Source organism: Ochotona curzoniae, unplaced genomic scaffold (genome assembly GCF_017591425.1).
Source record: "Ochotona curzoniae isolate NIBS_2020 unplaced genomic scaffold, NIBS_Ocur_1.0 contig_2404, whole genome shotgun sequence".
In the NCBI taxonomy this organism is placed as follows: Eukaryota; Metazoa; Chordata; class Mammalia; order Lagomorpha; family Ochotonidae; genus Ochotona; species Ochotona curzoniae.
In genome coordinates, this window is record NW_024465451.1 from 7,552,663 (window position 1) to 7,568,370 (window position 15,708).

Consider the following 15,708-nt stretch of genomic DNA (forward strand, 5'->3'; position numbering starts at 1 on the left):
ACTGCGGGGCACGTGGCGGGGGCCCATACCCTCTTCCCCGCAGCCCCGATACAGGTGGAGCCAGGACCCTCCAAGTCTCTCAGGGACCTGGGGTGGGTGCTCAGGGGAGAAGCGGGGAGCTGCTGCTGAGGCCAGGGCAAGGGGAGGCAAAGGCACTGCTGTGAGTCACCGGCCCCTCCACGGAGTGCTCCCCTGGGGTGCACTGCCTCTCCCAGTCCCCTGCTGGTCCTGTCATGAGCTGAGCCTGCCCACTCGTCTGGTCCTCACCTGCCATCTCAGGGGGATCAGTGCACCCCTCCCCCAACATGCACCAACAGAGGGTGCCCCTGTTACTTACTGGCCCTAAGCTCAGCTCTTAGGGCACGTCCTCTGCCTCCTGTACCCCTTCCTTCTCCCCAGCCTACCCCACACCACCCCCATGCACAGCCAGACAGGAGCAGGGTGACCCACACCAACTCAGGCTCTGAAGCCTGTCCAGTTCCAGCAGCTTCCTGCTGCCCCCATCACAGCCCTGCCTCCCTGGTCACCACTGCTGCCAGGAGGGCCATCTGGATAAGGAGCTTTGTAGTCAGAGCCAAGGATGTCAGAGGGAGGAGGTACTCCTGGGGAGGCTGGAGCTTACCACCTCAAGGAAGACTATTGGTGTACTGGGTATGCCTGGGACTCTGCCCAGAGCCATCCTCATCCCCAACCTGGGTTCTGACTCCAGCTCTGGCCAGCTCGGGGCCTCAGTTTTTCCATCTGTACAATGGAAGTTAATAAAGCCTGTGAGAGACAGAGGCCCGTCTCTGAGATTCTCTGTCCACTCCCAGGCTAGACAGCAGAGCTCTGGGGGACACTAGGAAGCTGCCAGCCACAACCCGGCCACTGAGTTAACAAAAGGAATGCAAATGGGAGGAGGGGTCCTTGTGAGGCCTGAGGAGAGCACCAGGACATTGCACGGCCTGGACAGGACCCTGGCCCTCACCCTGAACTGTCAGCCCAAAGACAGGGAAGCAGTCGGCTCCTGGGTCCCCGACCCTTGGCATGCAGCCCCAGAGCTCAGTGCCAGCCTTGCCTGTGCAGACAGGTCGCAGCCAAGTCCCAGAGAGCTAAGGACACTACCTCTTCTGGCCAGGCCTCTCTCCCTGGGCTGCCTTGGTGGCCTATGCTGTCAGACTGGCTATTGTGTGGGTAGAGAAAGGGGCCCCGCACTGGAGCAGGTCCTGGACCCCAGCAAGTGTGAAAGACAGAAGAGGCAGGAACAAGGCAGGGCAGCTTCATCTCTGCCACCTCCTTTGCATCCTGGCCCCACCCCATCTTACCTCCCCAGGGAGCTGAACCTCTCTGCCAGGGGTACTAGGTCAGCCAAGACGTCCCAAGTGGAAATGAGAGAAGGCAGTGAAATGGGCGATGCTGTGACTCCAGACTAGCCCTGGACCCAAGAGGAGGGTGCTCCCTCCCACCCTGGCAGGGTGCAGCACCAGAGCCCTCACACCTGCACCCCCTGGCCCTGTAGCTGTAGGACTCGCGCCCGCAGGGCCCCAATCCCACTGAGGAGGGCCTCTCGATGTTCTGCCGAAGAGATGCCCAGGCTGGTCAGGTCCCTGGAACAGATGGTGGAGTGCTGGTCAGGCCCAGCTGGCTGGCCACACCCCTGGCTCCTCCCACAAGGCCCTCCCCTTCCATGAACCCAGAACCAGGACAGGTTAGGGGGCTCACTATCTGGACAGAGGCAGGACCCTTCAATTCCCCACATCCCAGCCTTGGCCCCGGTCCCTCCAACTCACTGCGCAGTCATCTCGGCCACAGCCTCCAGGGTCCCATAACCAGCAGCCGCAAAGCTGTCCTTGTAGCGACACAGATCCAGGGCCTCCAGCCACGCACCCACGGAGCAGAAGGAGGGGAAGGTGGAGAAGGCACGGTCGGCCAGGGGAGTGGGAGGCCTGGGTGGGGGTGTGATGGGCTGTAGTCAGTCCGTGGCTGAGGTCTGCTGCATCTGGGAGTGGGGAGAGGGGCTGGCTGGGAAAGGGCAGGGCAGGGATGGACCAGTCTCTTGAGGAGGCCTGCACGTTCCCAGAGGGGTGGGGCCACAGGATAGCCAGGCAGATGGCAAGCTGAGTCAGTGAAAGGCACAGGAGTACCAGTGGCCAGTTGGAGAGTGGACACACCTGGGATAAGCTGGGGGCCTGAGCAGCGAGCTATAGTTGCAACAAGTAGTCATTTCACCTCTTTGTTGGAACTTGAGTTCCAACCAAAGATCAGGAGCTAATGTGTTGGGACTCCTGCCACACCTTTTCTCCCAGGCAGCTTTCCTGGTGCTAGGACCAGAGCAAAGGTGACAGAGCACATGAGAAGTGAGAGGGAGGGGAGCGTGGAAAGGGGTACGCGGGTTGGCAGTGGCACCTAAACGGGTGAGGTGGGGGAACAGGAGCGTCACTGCACCTACAACACCATCTAGCATGCCAGGCCAGGGAGAGAGGGGAAGGTACCTGGGGCAGGGGACCACGGCACTCTTCGGGGGCTCTGGGTCCTGCCCCATCCTGCTCAGGAGGCTGTGGATCTGGGAGAACCTGGGCCGCTCACCGGGGTCCTTCTGCCAGCAGTCAAGCATCAGGCGGTGCAGTGCCAAGGGGCAGTTCCTGGGGGGTGGCAGCCGGAAGCCATCCTCCACGGCCTTGATCACCTGGGCCACAGGCAAGGAGCAGACCGGAAGCTTCGAGTCTCCCCAAAATGTGTGCACATGTGCATGCAAGCACGTGCGTGCACACACACACATACACATTCCAAAGAGGATACAGGGAGACAGGGAGTGGTCAGGAGGGACCAGAACAGGCCGAGAGGTGGGGCGTGGGACTAGGAGGGTCAGAAGGCAAGGATCGAAGCCGTAGGAAAACTCACATCTTGACCCGACATGTCCCAGTAGGGCCGCTCCCCGAAGGCCATCACCTCCCACATGACGACCCCGAAGCTCCACACATCGCTGGCAGAGCTGAAGTGGCCAAACTGGAGCGTCTCGGGGGCGGCCCAGAGTGCTGGGCTCCGGCCACTCTGTGTGGGGCAGCGTGGGAAGCAGGGTTCACTCATCCTCCCGCCACCCACTGTGGATCTGGGAGAACTTGGGTTCCCAACCCCATTCCCAGCTTCAGCCCCAGGGATGGACACATAAGCCAGCTTCAGGGGGATGCCCGCTCTGGCACGGACTGAGGACCAGCAGTGTAGGGGATGGGGCAGGGTCTCTGCCAGCAGGGATTAGGGGGAAGGGAACCTGGTGGGCACAGGAGGGGCAAACAGGGTTTGGTAGCAAGGGCTTCCTCACCATGGTGGTGTACACAGCCTCAGCTCGGTCCCGGGGCCCCCTCCCAAAGCCGGAGATCTTACACACGAGGTCTGGGCTAACCAGCACACGGCGGGCTGCCAGGCCCCGGTGAACGTAGCCCATCTCCGACAGGTACTTCATGGCGGATGCCAGCCCGGGTAGCAACCCCAGAAGCTGCCCAGCCGCCAGCTGCCCCTCGTGCTGCTGCAGGGGGAAGGAGAAGATGGAGGCTCTGGGGAAGGGCTGAGCCTTCTCCTGACCGCAGTGTAGTCTGCCAGCCTGGCCGGGGGAAGGACACCATTCCCAAGCCCCTCCCAAGAGTCACAAGAGGGACTGTCAGCACCCCCAGGGCCCAGGCCACTCACCCTCAGGAAGTCGTCCAGGGCCCCATGGCTCATGTACTCGGTAACAATCATCAAAGGGCTTCCTGTGCCCAGGACGGGGACATGCAGGGGTAAGTCACCTGCCCGCCCTAAACAAACATGCATCCCCCTTCCAGGGGCCCCCAATTCAGCCAAGAGAGGCAGAACCAAAGCTGTGCTCCCCAGCTCTGCCACCCTTCTGCCCAGCCCTCACCCCTTGGGCCAAAGGACAAAGGCAGAGACCTCTGGCAGCTGGGGGTTGGATACAGGCAAAGATGGGGAGCTGCACCCCAGGGCAAAGGGACCCCCCCAAAGTATCATTAAGAATCAGGCCACTCAGGGTCAGAGAGGTTGTCCCAGGGGTGGGGATCAGATGGAGCCCCTCCCCACCCACCAGACCACCCCCCCTGCCAGGGGCAAAGCGCTGGTCCTACCCCGGGTGACAACGCCCTCGAGCCGCACGATGTGGCTGTGGTCAAACTGGCCCAGCGTGAGGGCCTCGGCCAGGAAGCTGAGCCTCTGCGAGTCCGGGCAGCCTTCCCTGAGCATGTGCACGGCCACGGGCAGCGCCTGGCGGCCGGGCAGCTGCAGGCAGCCGCAGCACAGCTCCCCGAAGCGCCCTGTCGGGAAGACAGCTCCTCAGATGCCTACTGCAGGCTGAGTGTGGGCACTCAAGACAGTAGCCATTTCCGGCCTGGACATGGAGTGGGAATCCTGCTAAACCCAGGACCCGCAGGCCGTGAGGACCTGGGCTCTCTCTGTGAAAAAGGACAGCTCTTTCCTGTCTGTCTCTCAGGCTGCCAAGCCTCAGAGTGAGGATCTCGCTTGTGCACCAGTGCATCAAAGGCCACCAGACTCCAAGTGACCACAGTGGAGGGGGGAACAGCTACCCTTCCCAGCATCCATCCACACGCCCCTGGTCAGGTCAGTACAGAGCCAGGGTCCCCTGCTTGCAAAGACCCCTCCCTACTGTTCCCATGAAGCTGCCAGAGACCAACCCCGAAAACTCCTTGGGGACCAGAGGGGAGGAAGATGGGACCACACATCCTCCCACACACACCCCTTCTCTGGCACCTGGGTAAGGTGAGGGGGTTCTGGGTGGAGACTGGGCTTCCAGACATGAGGCAGCCGCGTGGGTTGAGGTGGGTCCACAGGACGGCGGGGTGGAAGAAGATGGAGCTTTGAGAACAGCCGGGCATGGTCAGGCTCGGGAATGGGCGGGACCCCTCTCACCTGTTCCCAGACTCCGTTCCAGTGTGACACTTTTTGCATCCAGCTCCTTGGCAAACAGATGCACAGCCTGCAGCGGGTCCCCGCAGCTCTGGGGATCCAGAAACGTGCGGCGCGTGGGGACTTTGACTAGGAAGGCAGGGAGAGAGAGACAGCCTGAGGAATGGGACTTCAGAGAGAGAGCGGTTAAAGCAGCAGTAGCAAAGGGACCACTGCGCCCCAGCATGGCGCAGGCAACTCACAGTGGAAGTACAGTTCCTCCTCGTCATGGGCGTCCGCACCGCCTTTCCCGTAGTTGCAGGGCCTGGGGTGGGGAGGTGCAGAGGTTGGGGGAGAAGACTTTGCAACGGCTGCCCCTCCCCTACTCTCCAGCCTCATCAGCTCTGGGGGCACGCACTCCCACAGAAGGACCTTCTTGCCCTGTAGGTTTGACAGCCTCCTTGCTATGGCATGGTCCCAGTCTCAACCCGTGTGCCCTACCCACATTCCTCTTGGTATTGCTTCCAGACACACTGGTGATGCCTGCAGCCCCACAAGCATGGGAGAGCCCAGCCCTGACCTTAAGCCCAGAGCCGCCTTCCATCAGCCTGCAGCAGATAAAAGAGCAGATCAGACAGACAGACCCTGGCTCCCTGGGGGCCCCTCAGCTCAGGCATGGGAGGAGGAGAGCGTGCTCCCAGCACTGCTGGCCCATCAAGGCAGCCACGGTCAACAAGATCCAGATTGGCACCTAAGGCCGCTGCAGCTGGCAAGACCTTGCTGGGAGCAGAGGAGAGCCCCCCCGGGGGCCGGGCAGTGCTGGGTGGGCCCTGATTTGCGCTTCAGATCTGAAAATCCTGCTGCTGTCCCCTCAATAGGAAGCCACAGTGGCTTGAGCATTAGGGTAGTCACGGATAGGGCCAAGGAGAGGGGACTTGAGTGGCCACAAGGGACAGGGCTATGAGGCTTGGAGACTTTTGGAGGACCCTGCATGGCAGAGTACAAGGGGTGCCATCTAGTAAGATGGAGTGCAATGGGAGAGGGTTGGCAGCAAGAGTCACCGTCAGAGTGTGAGGCTATGGGGCCCGAGCGACAAACAGGAAGAGCTGATGAGCTGGGAGTGGAGAATGTGCTGTGGGTTGTGTGCGTCTGGGTGTGGATGCTGATGGGTGCATGTGGTTGTGGGTATGTGGGTGTGGATGGGATATGGCTGTGAGTATACCTGTGATGTGAGAGGGTATAACCTATGTGTGCACAGGTTATATGTGATATGTGTGCGGGGCATGGATGTATCTATGAAAGGTGTGGGGGTAGGTGATTGTATGTGTAATAACAGTGTGGGGTATGTGTGAGGGAGGCATGCATGTGGTGTGGCTGTGTGAGGAATGTATGTGTGTGATGTGGGTGTGCCTGGGGATGCGTGTGAGCATGGTGTGGGTGTTGGGGAGATATGCATGGGGCACCGGCTGTGTGGGAATATGAGCACCTGTGGTGTGGCTGTTTGGTGGGGGTACACATGGGGATGTATGTGTATGGGGGGAATGTGTGTGGGCATTGCTGTGTGTGTGTGTGCATGGGGTATGTGTGTTTGTGTGGTGTGACTGTGTGCTATGGGTGTGCATGGGAATGTGTGTATGTGATATGGCTCTGTCTGTGTGTGTTGAACGTGTGTGTATGTGGTATGGCTGTGTGTGTGTGTGTGTGTGTGTGTGTGTGCATGGGGATGTGTATGTGTGTGGAGCCTGGAAGGGAGATGTCCTCAGAGGATACCAGCGGGGGCCCACTAGAGAGGCTGGGTGGAAGAGAAGGAAGCCACAGGGTGACCGCAAAAGAACCTACAGGGACGTAGGAGAAGAAGTGGGGGCTGGCTGTGCCCTGGCAACAAGGGACAAGGAAGTGCACACGAATGGGTGGGGGGGCGGGGCTCCGTGAAGGCTAGAGGAAGACCAAAGAGGGAGTTGGCAAAACAGAGAAGCTGGCATCTGGGCAGTGAAGGGAATGGTAGCCCCCACACTGCCTCGCCTCCCAGCTCCCCCACTCCATGGCGGGGGCACTCAGGGGCTCGGCTTTCTAACAAAATCAGGATAAAGTCAGCCTTCTGGAGAGCACCGCGGCAGCAGACAGCTTCCTAATCCCCAATACACGCTAGCAATCTTGTGGGGGAAGAAGGGGATCTTAAGAGCAGTGTTGGTTCCTAAGGCAGCAAGAGGGGTGGGGCTCGGGCCTTGGGTCCTGGCACGAGGAGGGCACTCCCCTGGGACAAGCAGGAAGAAGATGGAGGAGAGGCGGGTGAGCTTGCTTGTCAATCTGGTGTGGAGAAGACCGAGGGACCAATGATGAAGTTGGAAAGCAGGTGCAAAGGATACAGGATGCTGTGAAGACGGCTGGGTTACATGTGGGCGGGTGGGACAAGCCGGAGGGAGACTCCAGGAGAGGCAGACTGAAGAGAAGTCCTTGGAGATGAAGAAGACAAAGCACAAGAGGTGGGGAAGCTGCCCAGTGGCCACCGGAGTCAACTGGGTGATGTCAGAACTCCTGTGTTGCACGGGGAGAGTTTGAGAAAGAAGGGTGTAGATGGAGGGGCAGGGCTGAGCGGAGGGGAACATCAGAAGGTGCATGGTTTAAGAGAAGCGCACAGGGGCAGACACTGTGGCATTGCATACTAAGCCACCACATGTAACACCACATCCTTTATGGGAGCGCTGGTTGGAGTCCTGGATGCTCCATTCCCTGTCTGACTCCCTGCTGAGTGCCTGGGAAGGCAGCAGATAGTGGCCTAAGTCCCGAAGTTCCTGGTTCCTGCTTCAGCCTGGCTGCTGTAGGCATTTGGGCCATGGAAGATGTTTCTCTGTGTCATTTTATTTCTCAAATAAATAAGTAAATCAAATTATCACGAGTGCCTATGCATCAGAGGAGGGATAGACACTAGGAGGCCTCCCTCTGCTGTGAGCAAAAGGCCTGGAACCTTCTCTCACCCAGACTTATCCGGATGCAAGTTCCTTCCTCCCAATCTCTCTCTGCCTTCTCTCTCACAAACTGCTTTCTGCTGTAGTGGGGGGTTCTGCCTTATGAATTTCCTTCCCTGCCCAACACACACACACACACACACACATCCCCTAGAGGCAGGGGATGGGCGCCTCAGAGCTCCTCGGGAGAATCCTAATCGCAACCAAGCAGCTGGGGCTTGATTCCCGCCTGGGTGATGCCTTGTGACATTTAATGAGTTAAGGAGCTAAATCCCTTTTATCCCAGAGTGGCTGAGCCAGCTGCAGTGCTGGCTGCGGCAGGAGCAGCGAGGGGGCGGTGCCCATATCCAACACAGCAGTGTGCTTGGCATGTGCAAAGCAGCTTCATGTGTGAACGGGTATAGACACTGGTACCTGCGAGTCCATGTTAAGGTACACACACACACGTACACACACACACCGACCAGTGCCCAACCGCAGGCTGGGACCAGCCACCTACCTCCTCCAGATGGCCAGCACGCTCATCACGGAGCCCAGCACAAGGAGGGCCGAGATGGTCACCACGGTAACAACAACTGCGGGGCTCTGGTCCCTGGGCTCTGACGCAACTGGAGAGGGGAACATCAGGAAGTTGAGGTAGGTAGAGAGCAGTGTCCTCATGCCGTAGCAGGATTCCCTCAGCACCCCTGTGCCCACCGCTGTACCCACCACTGCCTCACTGGTGACAGTGCACTGGGAATCCCAAATGCTTTCTCTACTCCCGGGGTGGGAGGCTCCTTCCCTGTAGCCTGGTTCTGAGAGGAGCAGGGCTGTAGGCAGGCAAGGCCAGGCCTCTCCCATGAGTGGGCAGGGCTTAGAGGGGCTCCACAGAGGGCATCTGGCTCCTCCACCCACACTCACAGGAGCTAACACTAGGTAAGTTAACCAACACTTCACCTGCTCATGACACTACACCATGCACTTTACCATAGCAACAACACTAAGATGTGTCTCCATTTTACGGCCGAGACTGGAAGGATTTATGTGAATTTGTCCAAGGTCACACAGTTAATAAGTGCTGAACCCCTAAGCCTCGAAGCTGATTCCAAAAGCCTCAGCTTTGAACTATTTCCACCCCCCCCCGCCAGAAAAGCCCCCTGACCCAGGCCCCTCAGCCCATCCACTGGTCTATCCATCCCTGCCCTGCAGAAGTGCAAACAGCAGAAAGCAGGAGAAGCAAAACATCCTGGAAAAAGAAGCAGAAATGGGCAGAAGCACAGTAACTGCTTCCCAAAGCCAGCGAGGAGGTGTCACAGAAGACATGTCATCCACACCACACCTGGAGATGGAAGGGGCTTCTGAGGTGTTGGAAAGTGGCAGGTCACCCCGTGTGGCTGCAGAACAGACTGCAATAAGGCAGCAAGAAATGAGGGGTGACACTGGGCGGGGGGGATGGGAAGGATGGCAGGTATTGGAAATGACAGGTGCTGGAACGCTGGGAATGCCAAGCTCAAGAGGATGAACTTCACTATGAGGGCTGTCCTGCCCAAGGAGGAAAAGAATGGAGGCATCTGCCTTATGGGGAGTGCAGAAGGAGGGGAGGGGCCTGAGAGAGGTGGAGGGTCGCAGCAAAGACCAAGGATGGAGACAGCACAGAGCTGACCTCAGACCGGAAAACTGCACCTGTGTAGGCAACCTCAGCAAGCGAGGTGTGAGGAACAGGAGGAGAAAGGCCCCAGGCTGCAGTCCAGCAGGGCAGATGCAGGCGAGAACAACCCATAACTGGATAGACAGACCTGGGTCCAAGAACTAGAGGAGGGAGCAGGCAGAGCATCACAGAGCCAGTGTTCAAGGCCAACAAAGTTAGGGCCCAAGAGGGGACTTCAGAGCCCCAGGTGTGAAATGTGGGAAGCAGAATTTCCACGTGGACAGACAGGGAGGAGGAGGAGACAAGGACAGCTTGGGACCCCACTTCCTGGCATTTTTTCCCCAGACCCCCCAGGCTCGCTCTAGTGGGCTCATTCACATCTGTTGGTTCAAACTTGGCTAAATCAATGGGATGTATCTCCATGATCAAGTTACAGACCATGGTGGCCTCTACCTTGGGTATACTCTGGCTTTCCCTTACTCTCAATCTGAAAGAATGTAGCTGCTAAATGGATGAGCGCTTTGGGTAAGACCCACGAGGTAGGGAACAGCACGGCTGCACACAAGAACCCAGGTGGGGAGGGGGTGCTCTCCCAGTCCATCGCTGAGCTGAGCTGCCCCCAATCTCAGAAAACACCATGGCTGTGACTTGGGGACAGACCGTGAGCCAACAACACAATCACTCGTTCCTGACACACAGAAACCACCAGATAACACAGGCTGGCCGTTGGGGTGCAGGCAGTCAGCAGGTGGTTAAGACCCTTCTTGGCTGTCAGTATTCCTGGATTGCCACAGTGTGAATCTGCTCTTGGCTTGATCACAGATTTCTGTTAGTACATCCTACTCAAGGCACTGCCATGTGCACAGCATCCTGGGGAACTGGAACTGTGGCACAGTGAGTGACGCTACTGCTCTAGACTCCCATGTAGGCACCAGTTCAAGTCCTGGCTGCTCCACTTCCCACCAGGGAAAGCAACAAAGGATGACCCAAGTGCTTGGGCCTCTGCATTCAAGTGGAGAACCAGAGGAAGTTCCTGGCTCCTGGCTTTGGACTGACCCAGTTCCAGCCATTGTAGCCATCTGGAGAGTGAACCAGCAAATGGAAGATCTCCTCTCCTTTCAGATAAATAAATAATCTTTCTAAAAAAACACATACACACATCATGGGAGGCCATAAGTGATGGCTTACTCAAGTTCCTGCCACCTGTGTGGGAGATGTGGGTGGAGTTCTCAACTCCTCATTTTCTTCTGGCCCCCACCCTAGTTATTCTGAGCATCTGGGGAGTGAATCAACAGATGGAAGGTATGCCCCCTTCTCTGCCTTTCAAATGAAATGAAAATAAATTCATAAATAATCAAAAAGATCCTGGAGGCAGCACTGAGGCACAGTAAGTGAAGCGATCTCCTGGGTCTCCAGCATCTCAAATCGTAGTGCCAGTTCAAGTCCCAGTCACTCTGCTTGTGGTCCAGCTTCCTGGAAAGGCAGCAGGTGATAGCCCAGGAGCTTAGGCGCTGCTGTCCAGGCAGGATGTCAGGACACCGTTTCTGTCCCCTGCCTCTGGCCTGGCTTAGTCTCAGCTGTTACAGGTATTTGGGGAGTACAACAGCAGATGGAAGATCTCTCTCTCTTTGTCTCTCTCTCTCTATCTGTTGCTCTGCTTCTGTAGTAAATGAATAAACCTTTCTTTAAAACCCTGACTTGGTGAGAGATGGGGTCATGATTTGCAAAAAAAAAAAAAAAAAGTGCTCATGGGGTTAGGAGAAATATTACCCACCCCATGGCCAGGGCCACACCTCGCGGGGAGACCAGGGCTGGGCAGTCTCTGATCTAGAGAGACCTCAGAAACAGGAACCTTCGGGGGCCCGTCTCAGCTCACAGCCCCAGCTCCTGTGCCTGTCGAGCCCTTGAGCCCTTGCTCTGTCGGCTTCCTCCACCCAGATCCCTTCCCTCCCCTTCTTCATCACAGCCTGCGGGACACAGCTCTAATCTCCTCTCCCCAGCACCTGGCCCAGGTCTGACTCAGAAGGGGCAATCCCGGCAAGAAGTGCTGTCTTCTTTCCCAGAACTCCAATTCCCCGCACGTTTTATCTCCAGCTCCCTGTGGGCTCAGAGCTCTGCCGATCTTGGATGAGTCTGCTTGTGTGGCAGGTTGGGAAGAAGCATTATCTTGACAGCTGGTGCCAGAATGCCGAGGAGGAGGTGGGGGGAAACTGCCTTTGTTGAGGAAAATACTTTGAGGAGCTGCTCTGATAGAGGTGAGATCTTGAGGGTGGGGTCACCAGCAGGAGAGGCAATCAGATGGGGAGCCCAGCGGGCGGGCGCCCAGGGGCAGAGAGAGCGAGCCAACACAATACCAACACAATACCGCAGACCCCAGAGAGGCTGGAGATGTTTTAAGACCTGGAGAGCGAGTTCAATTTCCGCTTGGTTTTGTTTTTAATGGCAGCTTTGTGGAAGCACAATTCTCACACTCTGTAGTCGGCCCACTGTCCTCGCTGTGTTTGGCTTAGTGTTGCAGCATGGTCCCCCTACTGTCTCCTTCAGCAAGAGAGCTGGTAGGGAAAGGCACCGTGCCCCAGTTGGAGTCTCTCTCAGTAGAAAGCAAGCATTTTGGAGGAAGGAGCCAGCTCTCGCTGCAAGAGGGGGACCCCAAGGCTGTACATTCTCCCAAGAGAGCGGCAGTGATTCCAGGCAGAGCCAGCGATGGCTCCCTAAGACCTGCGGTGGGTCCTGAGAGAGGCAAGGCAGACCTGAGATGTGAGAGGCTGCTGTCTTGAGTTTGCACTTGCCAGCTCCCGCAGGGCAGGGAAGTTCCTAGGGGTGGTCAAGCCAGTGTTGGCGGAGTCCACATCCGCTCGCTAAGTGGGCTGCAGAGAAATGTGCTGTAGGCTTCCCCCATTGCTAAGTAATTCTCTGTTCATCCCTCCTCCCTAAGGGTCCCTGGCCCCTTGCAAGTGCCACTCACCTTCCCCAGGGGTCTGCACTTCGATGCTGGGGTTGAAGCTCTGAGCCTCCCAGGAAGGCCCCGGGGAAGCTGCCCGGATCTGAAAGACGTAGCGGGTAGCTGGCTTCAGGTTGGTGACGGTGACCGCGGGCGCCCCTGTCTTCACTGTGGAGTACGCCTGCTCACTCTGACCCTGGAGAGGGATGAGAAGTGAGGTCCAGGCCAGGGCCAGAGCCAATCCTGGGAGGAAGATGGAAGAAAGGAGCAGGGCAGGACAGGAGGAGAGATACCCTGATCTGGGAATGGGCTGGGTGGAGGCCTAGCCCGGGTCATCCTGGGCCATTCCCCTAATTTCTCCCACAGGATCCCAGTTCCTCCTTCCTCCACAAGTTCCACCTCACACTGAAACTGGAGACAAATGCTAGACTATCCTTGGGGGCCTGAGCCTCCCAGGAAAGAAGAGGAAAAGGACTCTGGCCCTGAAGGGCTTGCAGGGATTCCCATTCCCTTGGGACACAATTGTATGTCTTGTCCCAACTTCATTAACACAATAACTGACTCAGACAGCAATGGCTACAGTGCTAGGTCTTCTCCTGAGTCTCCTGAGTCTCCATTTCCCTCTACCTTTGATAGGCGAGGCCAAGGTAGGGGTCAGACGACCCCTTGTGCAGCTCTTAGGTCCTGCTCTGAACCCCACATCAAATGGCCCCAGCTTGACCCCCAGTGAATTTGTCAATGGAATGCCCTGGAGATGCTCCTCCCAGAATTCCATCTCTGCCCCCACCCCTATCCTGGACCTCCTCAGACCCCCTGCCACACCCATGGTCCCCAGGACAGCACACCCCCCATCTTGCCCTGACTTCAAGCACCCTTGTGGCACCAGTTCTATGGATGCAGAGCAGCCTTTGACCCAAGCTGACGGGTCACACTGTCCCTCCAAGCAGATCAGCATGGAGACACAGAAGGCAATGGCTGTGGAACCCATGAGAGCGGGAAGGTTGGTAGAAAGGTGGGGAGGAGCAAGGAGCAAGACTGCCAGGCTCCACAGCTGCCATGTGCATTCACTGGGCCAGCCCCTCTGCTCTAGGACCCTGGCTGGTGTGCAGGCGGAAGCTGAGATGAGAAGCACTAGGGCTCCAGGGAGGAGCCCCCTGACATCTGCCCAGACTTCGAGGGGTGGGTTCCATGAATTTCTGAAGCCACTCACATACAGCTGAGGTCACATCTTCCTCTTTTCCCCCTTCAATTTCTTGGGATATTTGCTGTGTGTGGTGGGTGGGTCAGGTCACTGCTTTGCACACCAGCATCCCAAATAGTGATGCCAGTTTGATTCTCTGCTGTTCGAGTGCCAATCCAGCTCCCTGCTAAGGCATCTGGGAAGGCAGCAGAGCATGCTCCAAGTACCTGGGTCCCTGCCACACATGTGGGAGACCAAGATGGAGATGTGAGCTCCTGGATTTGCCCTAGGCCAGCCTTGCTGGTTGCAGCCATTTGAGAGTGAACCGGCAGACAGAAGATCTTTCTATCTCTTCCTCTGTCTGTGTCACTCTGCCTTTCAAATAAATAAATATTTCAAAAATAATTCATTTCCCCAAATACCTGCAACTGGCTGAGGCTGGAGCCAGAAGGCAGAAACTCAATCCAGCTGTCCTCACGGGCGGCAGGTGTCCAGTCATTAAGCAGGGGAACAGAGCATTTTTTCTGCCAAAGCTCATTAGAATATTTCTAGCAGAATTCACAGCTTGTGCACAATTATCATCTTAAAAATTAGCCTTCTGGGAGCCAGTGCAGTGTCATACCAGGCTAATCCTCCCCTTATGGTGCCTGGATCCCATATAGTCACCTGCTGGTGCCCTGGCTGCTCCAGTTTTGATCCATCTCCCTGCTTATGACCTGGGAAAGCAGGGGAGGATGGCCCAAGCCTTTGGGACTTTATTTTGTAAACCATGGCTTAGCAGCAATCATGCATTGACAAGGGCTTCAAGGAGCAATACCACTAGAAGTATTCCTTGGGGAATCAACCAGCCGTGCGGAGCCTATTCTAGAAAGTACTGAATTTATTTCATATTATTGTAGATGGCATTCTACATGCACACCCTTTGCCTCAATCCAGGTAGTAAATAACTCACACATTTGCCATTTGGGAGAGCTGGATGTTAACACCCCCACCCCACCGAGCAATACACCCCACAGTCCCACAGTTTTGTACAATGGGAAACGATGTGGTATTTGTGTTCTTGCTCCAGAACAAGGGTTGTGCCCAAGGACAAGGGTAACATCCAGCTGCACAATCTGGACCAGCCCCCAGAGACAGGCCTTGGTCAACTGTGAGTGAGCAAAAGTGGTGAGAATACAGACAGTGGGGGCCCTGGGGCAGAATCCAGGAGAGGGAGGAGGGACTGGAGTGCAAGGCAGGAGAGGAGACTCGGGTGGGGTGGGGGAATGCCGGGAAAGCCAGAGAAGGGCTCTTGCTGGGAGGTGGGCATGGGGAAGGTTCCACTCACCTTCTCGTAGTAGCGGATCTCATACTCCGTGTTGTTGGCCCCAGGGCCACCTGCGGGTATAGGCTCCCGCCAGGACAGAGACACGCTCTGGGGCTCCACGCGGTCCCTGCGGATCTCATCTTCCTCCCAGGGCGCTGGAAGTAGATAATGCGAGATTCTTCCCCTGGACCCACTGCGCAGGTCATGGTGCAGGGGGGAGATGGGGGAAGGGAACAGGTGTGAACGCCAAGGGCGGGGCATGCGGGACAGGGCGGGGCCAGGGCCTTGTGGGCGGGGCTTGGGCACCTGATGGGGGTGGCTGAGGGGCGGAGTCTGTGGGAGCCTCCTGAGCCTGCACACTGACCCTCTTGGGAGTCTAGTCCTCCCACGCTGCTGCTACCCTTGCTGTGATTTGGATAGGAGGATCAATGCTCCTCACTAACCTCACAACCTGGTCGATGAGCAAGCGCATAGGCTCAAAAAACTGGAGACAGAAGGGAACCACTTCCCCAACTAAGACAGGCCATGTAGGAAAAGACCTCCAAAAGTGGAGGTCACAGGCCATGTAGAGAAGCTGGAAGGTTCTCCTCTAAGGTAGGGACATCGGCAGGATGGCCACGGTTCCGCCCAGAAAGGTCAGGTCAGAAAAAGACATCAGGCATTCAGATTGGAAAGGAAGCCACAAATTCATCTCTGCCCCCAGAAGACAGGATCTTATCTGTTAGAAAACCCTAGTGATCACACACACACACACACACACACACACACACACACACACACACACACGTGAGCATTAATAAGTACAGGAAAGTTGCAGAA

At 57.1% G+C, this 15,708-nt stretch overlaps 1 protein-coding gene across 1 annotated transcript in view; it reads right to left on the bottom strand.

The window, feature by feature from the left end:
* Positions 1–1,471: 1,471 nt before the first annotated feature.
* EPHA10 (EPH receptor A10) overlaps positions 1,472–15,708 on the bottom strand; it is a 41,033-nt gene continuing 26,796 nt past the window's right edge. Inside the window, exons 6-17 of the mRNA XM_040974422.1 lie at positions 14,911–15,044; positions 12,428–12,599; positions 8,335–8,443; positions 5,133–5,194; positions 4,894–5,019; positions 4,095–4,280; positions 3,664–3,725; positions 3,299–3,502; positions 2,881–3,030; positions 2,472–2,665; positions 1,770–1,925; positions 1,472–1,586 (exon numbers count right to left, since the gene is read on the bottom strand). Coding sequence (XP_040830356.1) covers positions 1,472–1,586; positions 1,770–1,925; positions 2,472–2,665; positions 2,881–3,030; positions 3,299–3,502; positions 3,664–3,725; positions 4,095–4,280; positions 4,894–5,019; positions 5,133–5,194; positions 8,335–8,443; positions 12,428–12,599; positions 14,911–15,044 — 1,670 coding nt within the window. The remainder of the gene's footprint in view (positions 1,587–1,769; positions 1,926–2,471; positions 2,666–2,880; positions 3,031–3,298; positions 3,503–3,663; positions 3,726–4,094; positions 4,281–4,893; positions 5,020–5,132; positions 5,195–8,334; positions 8,444–12,427; positions 12,600–14,910; positions 15,045–15,708) is intronic.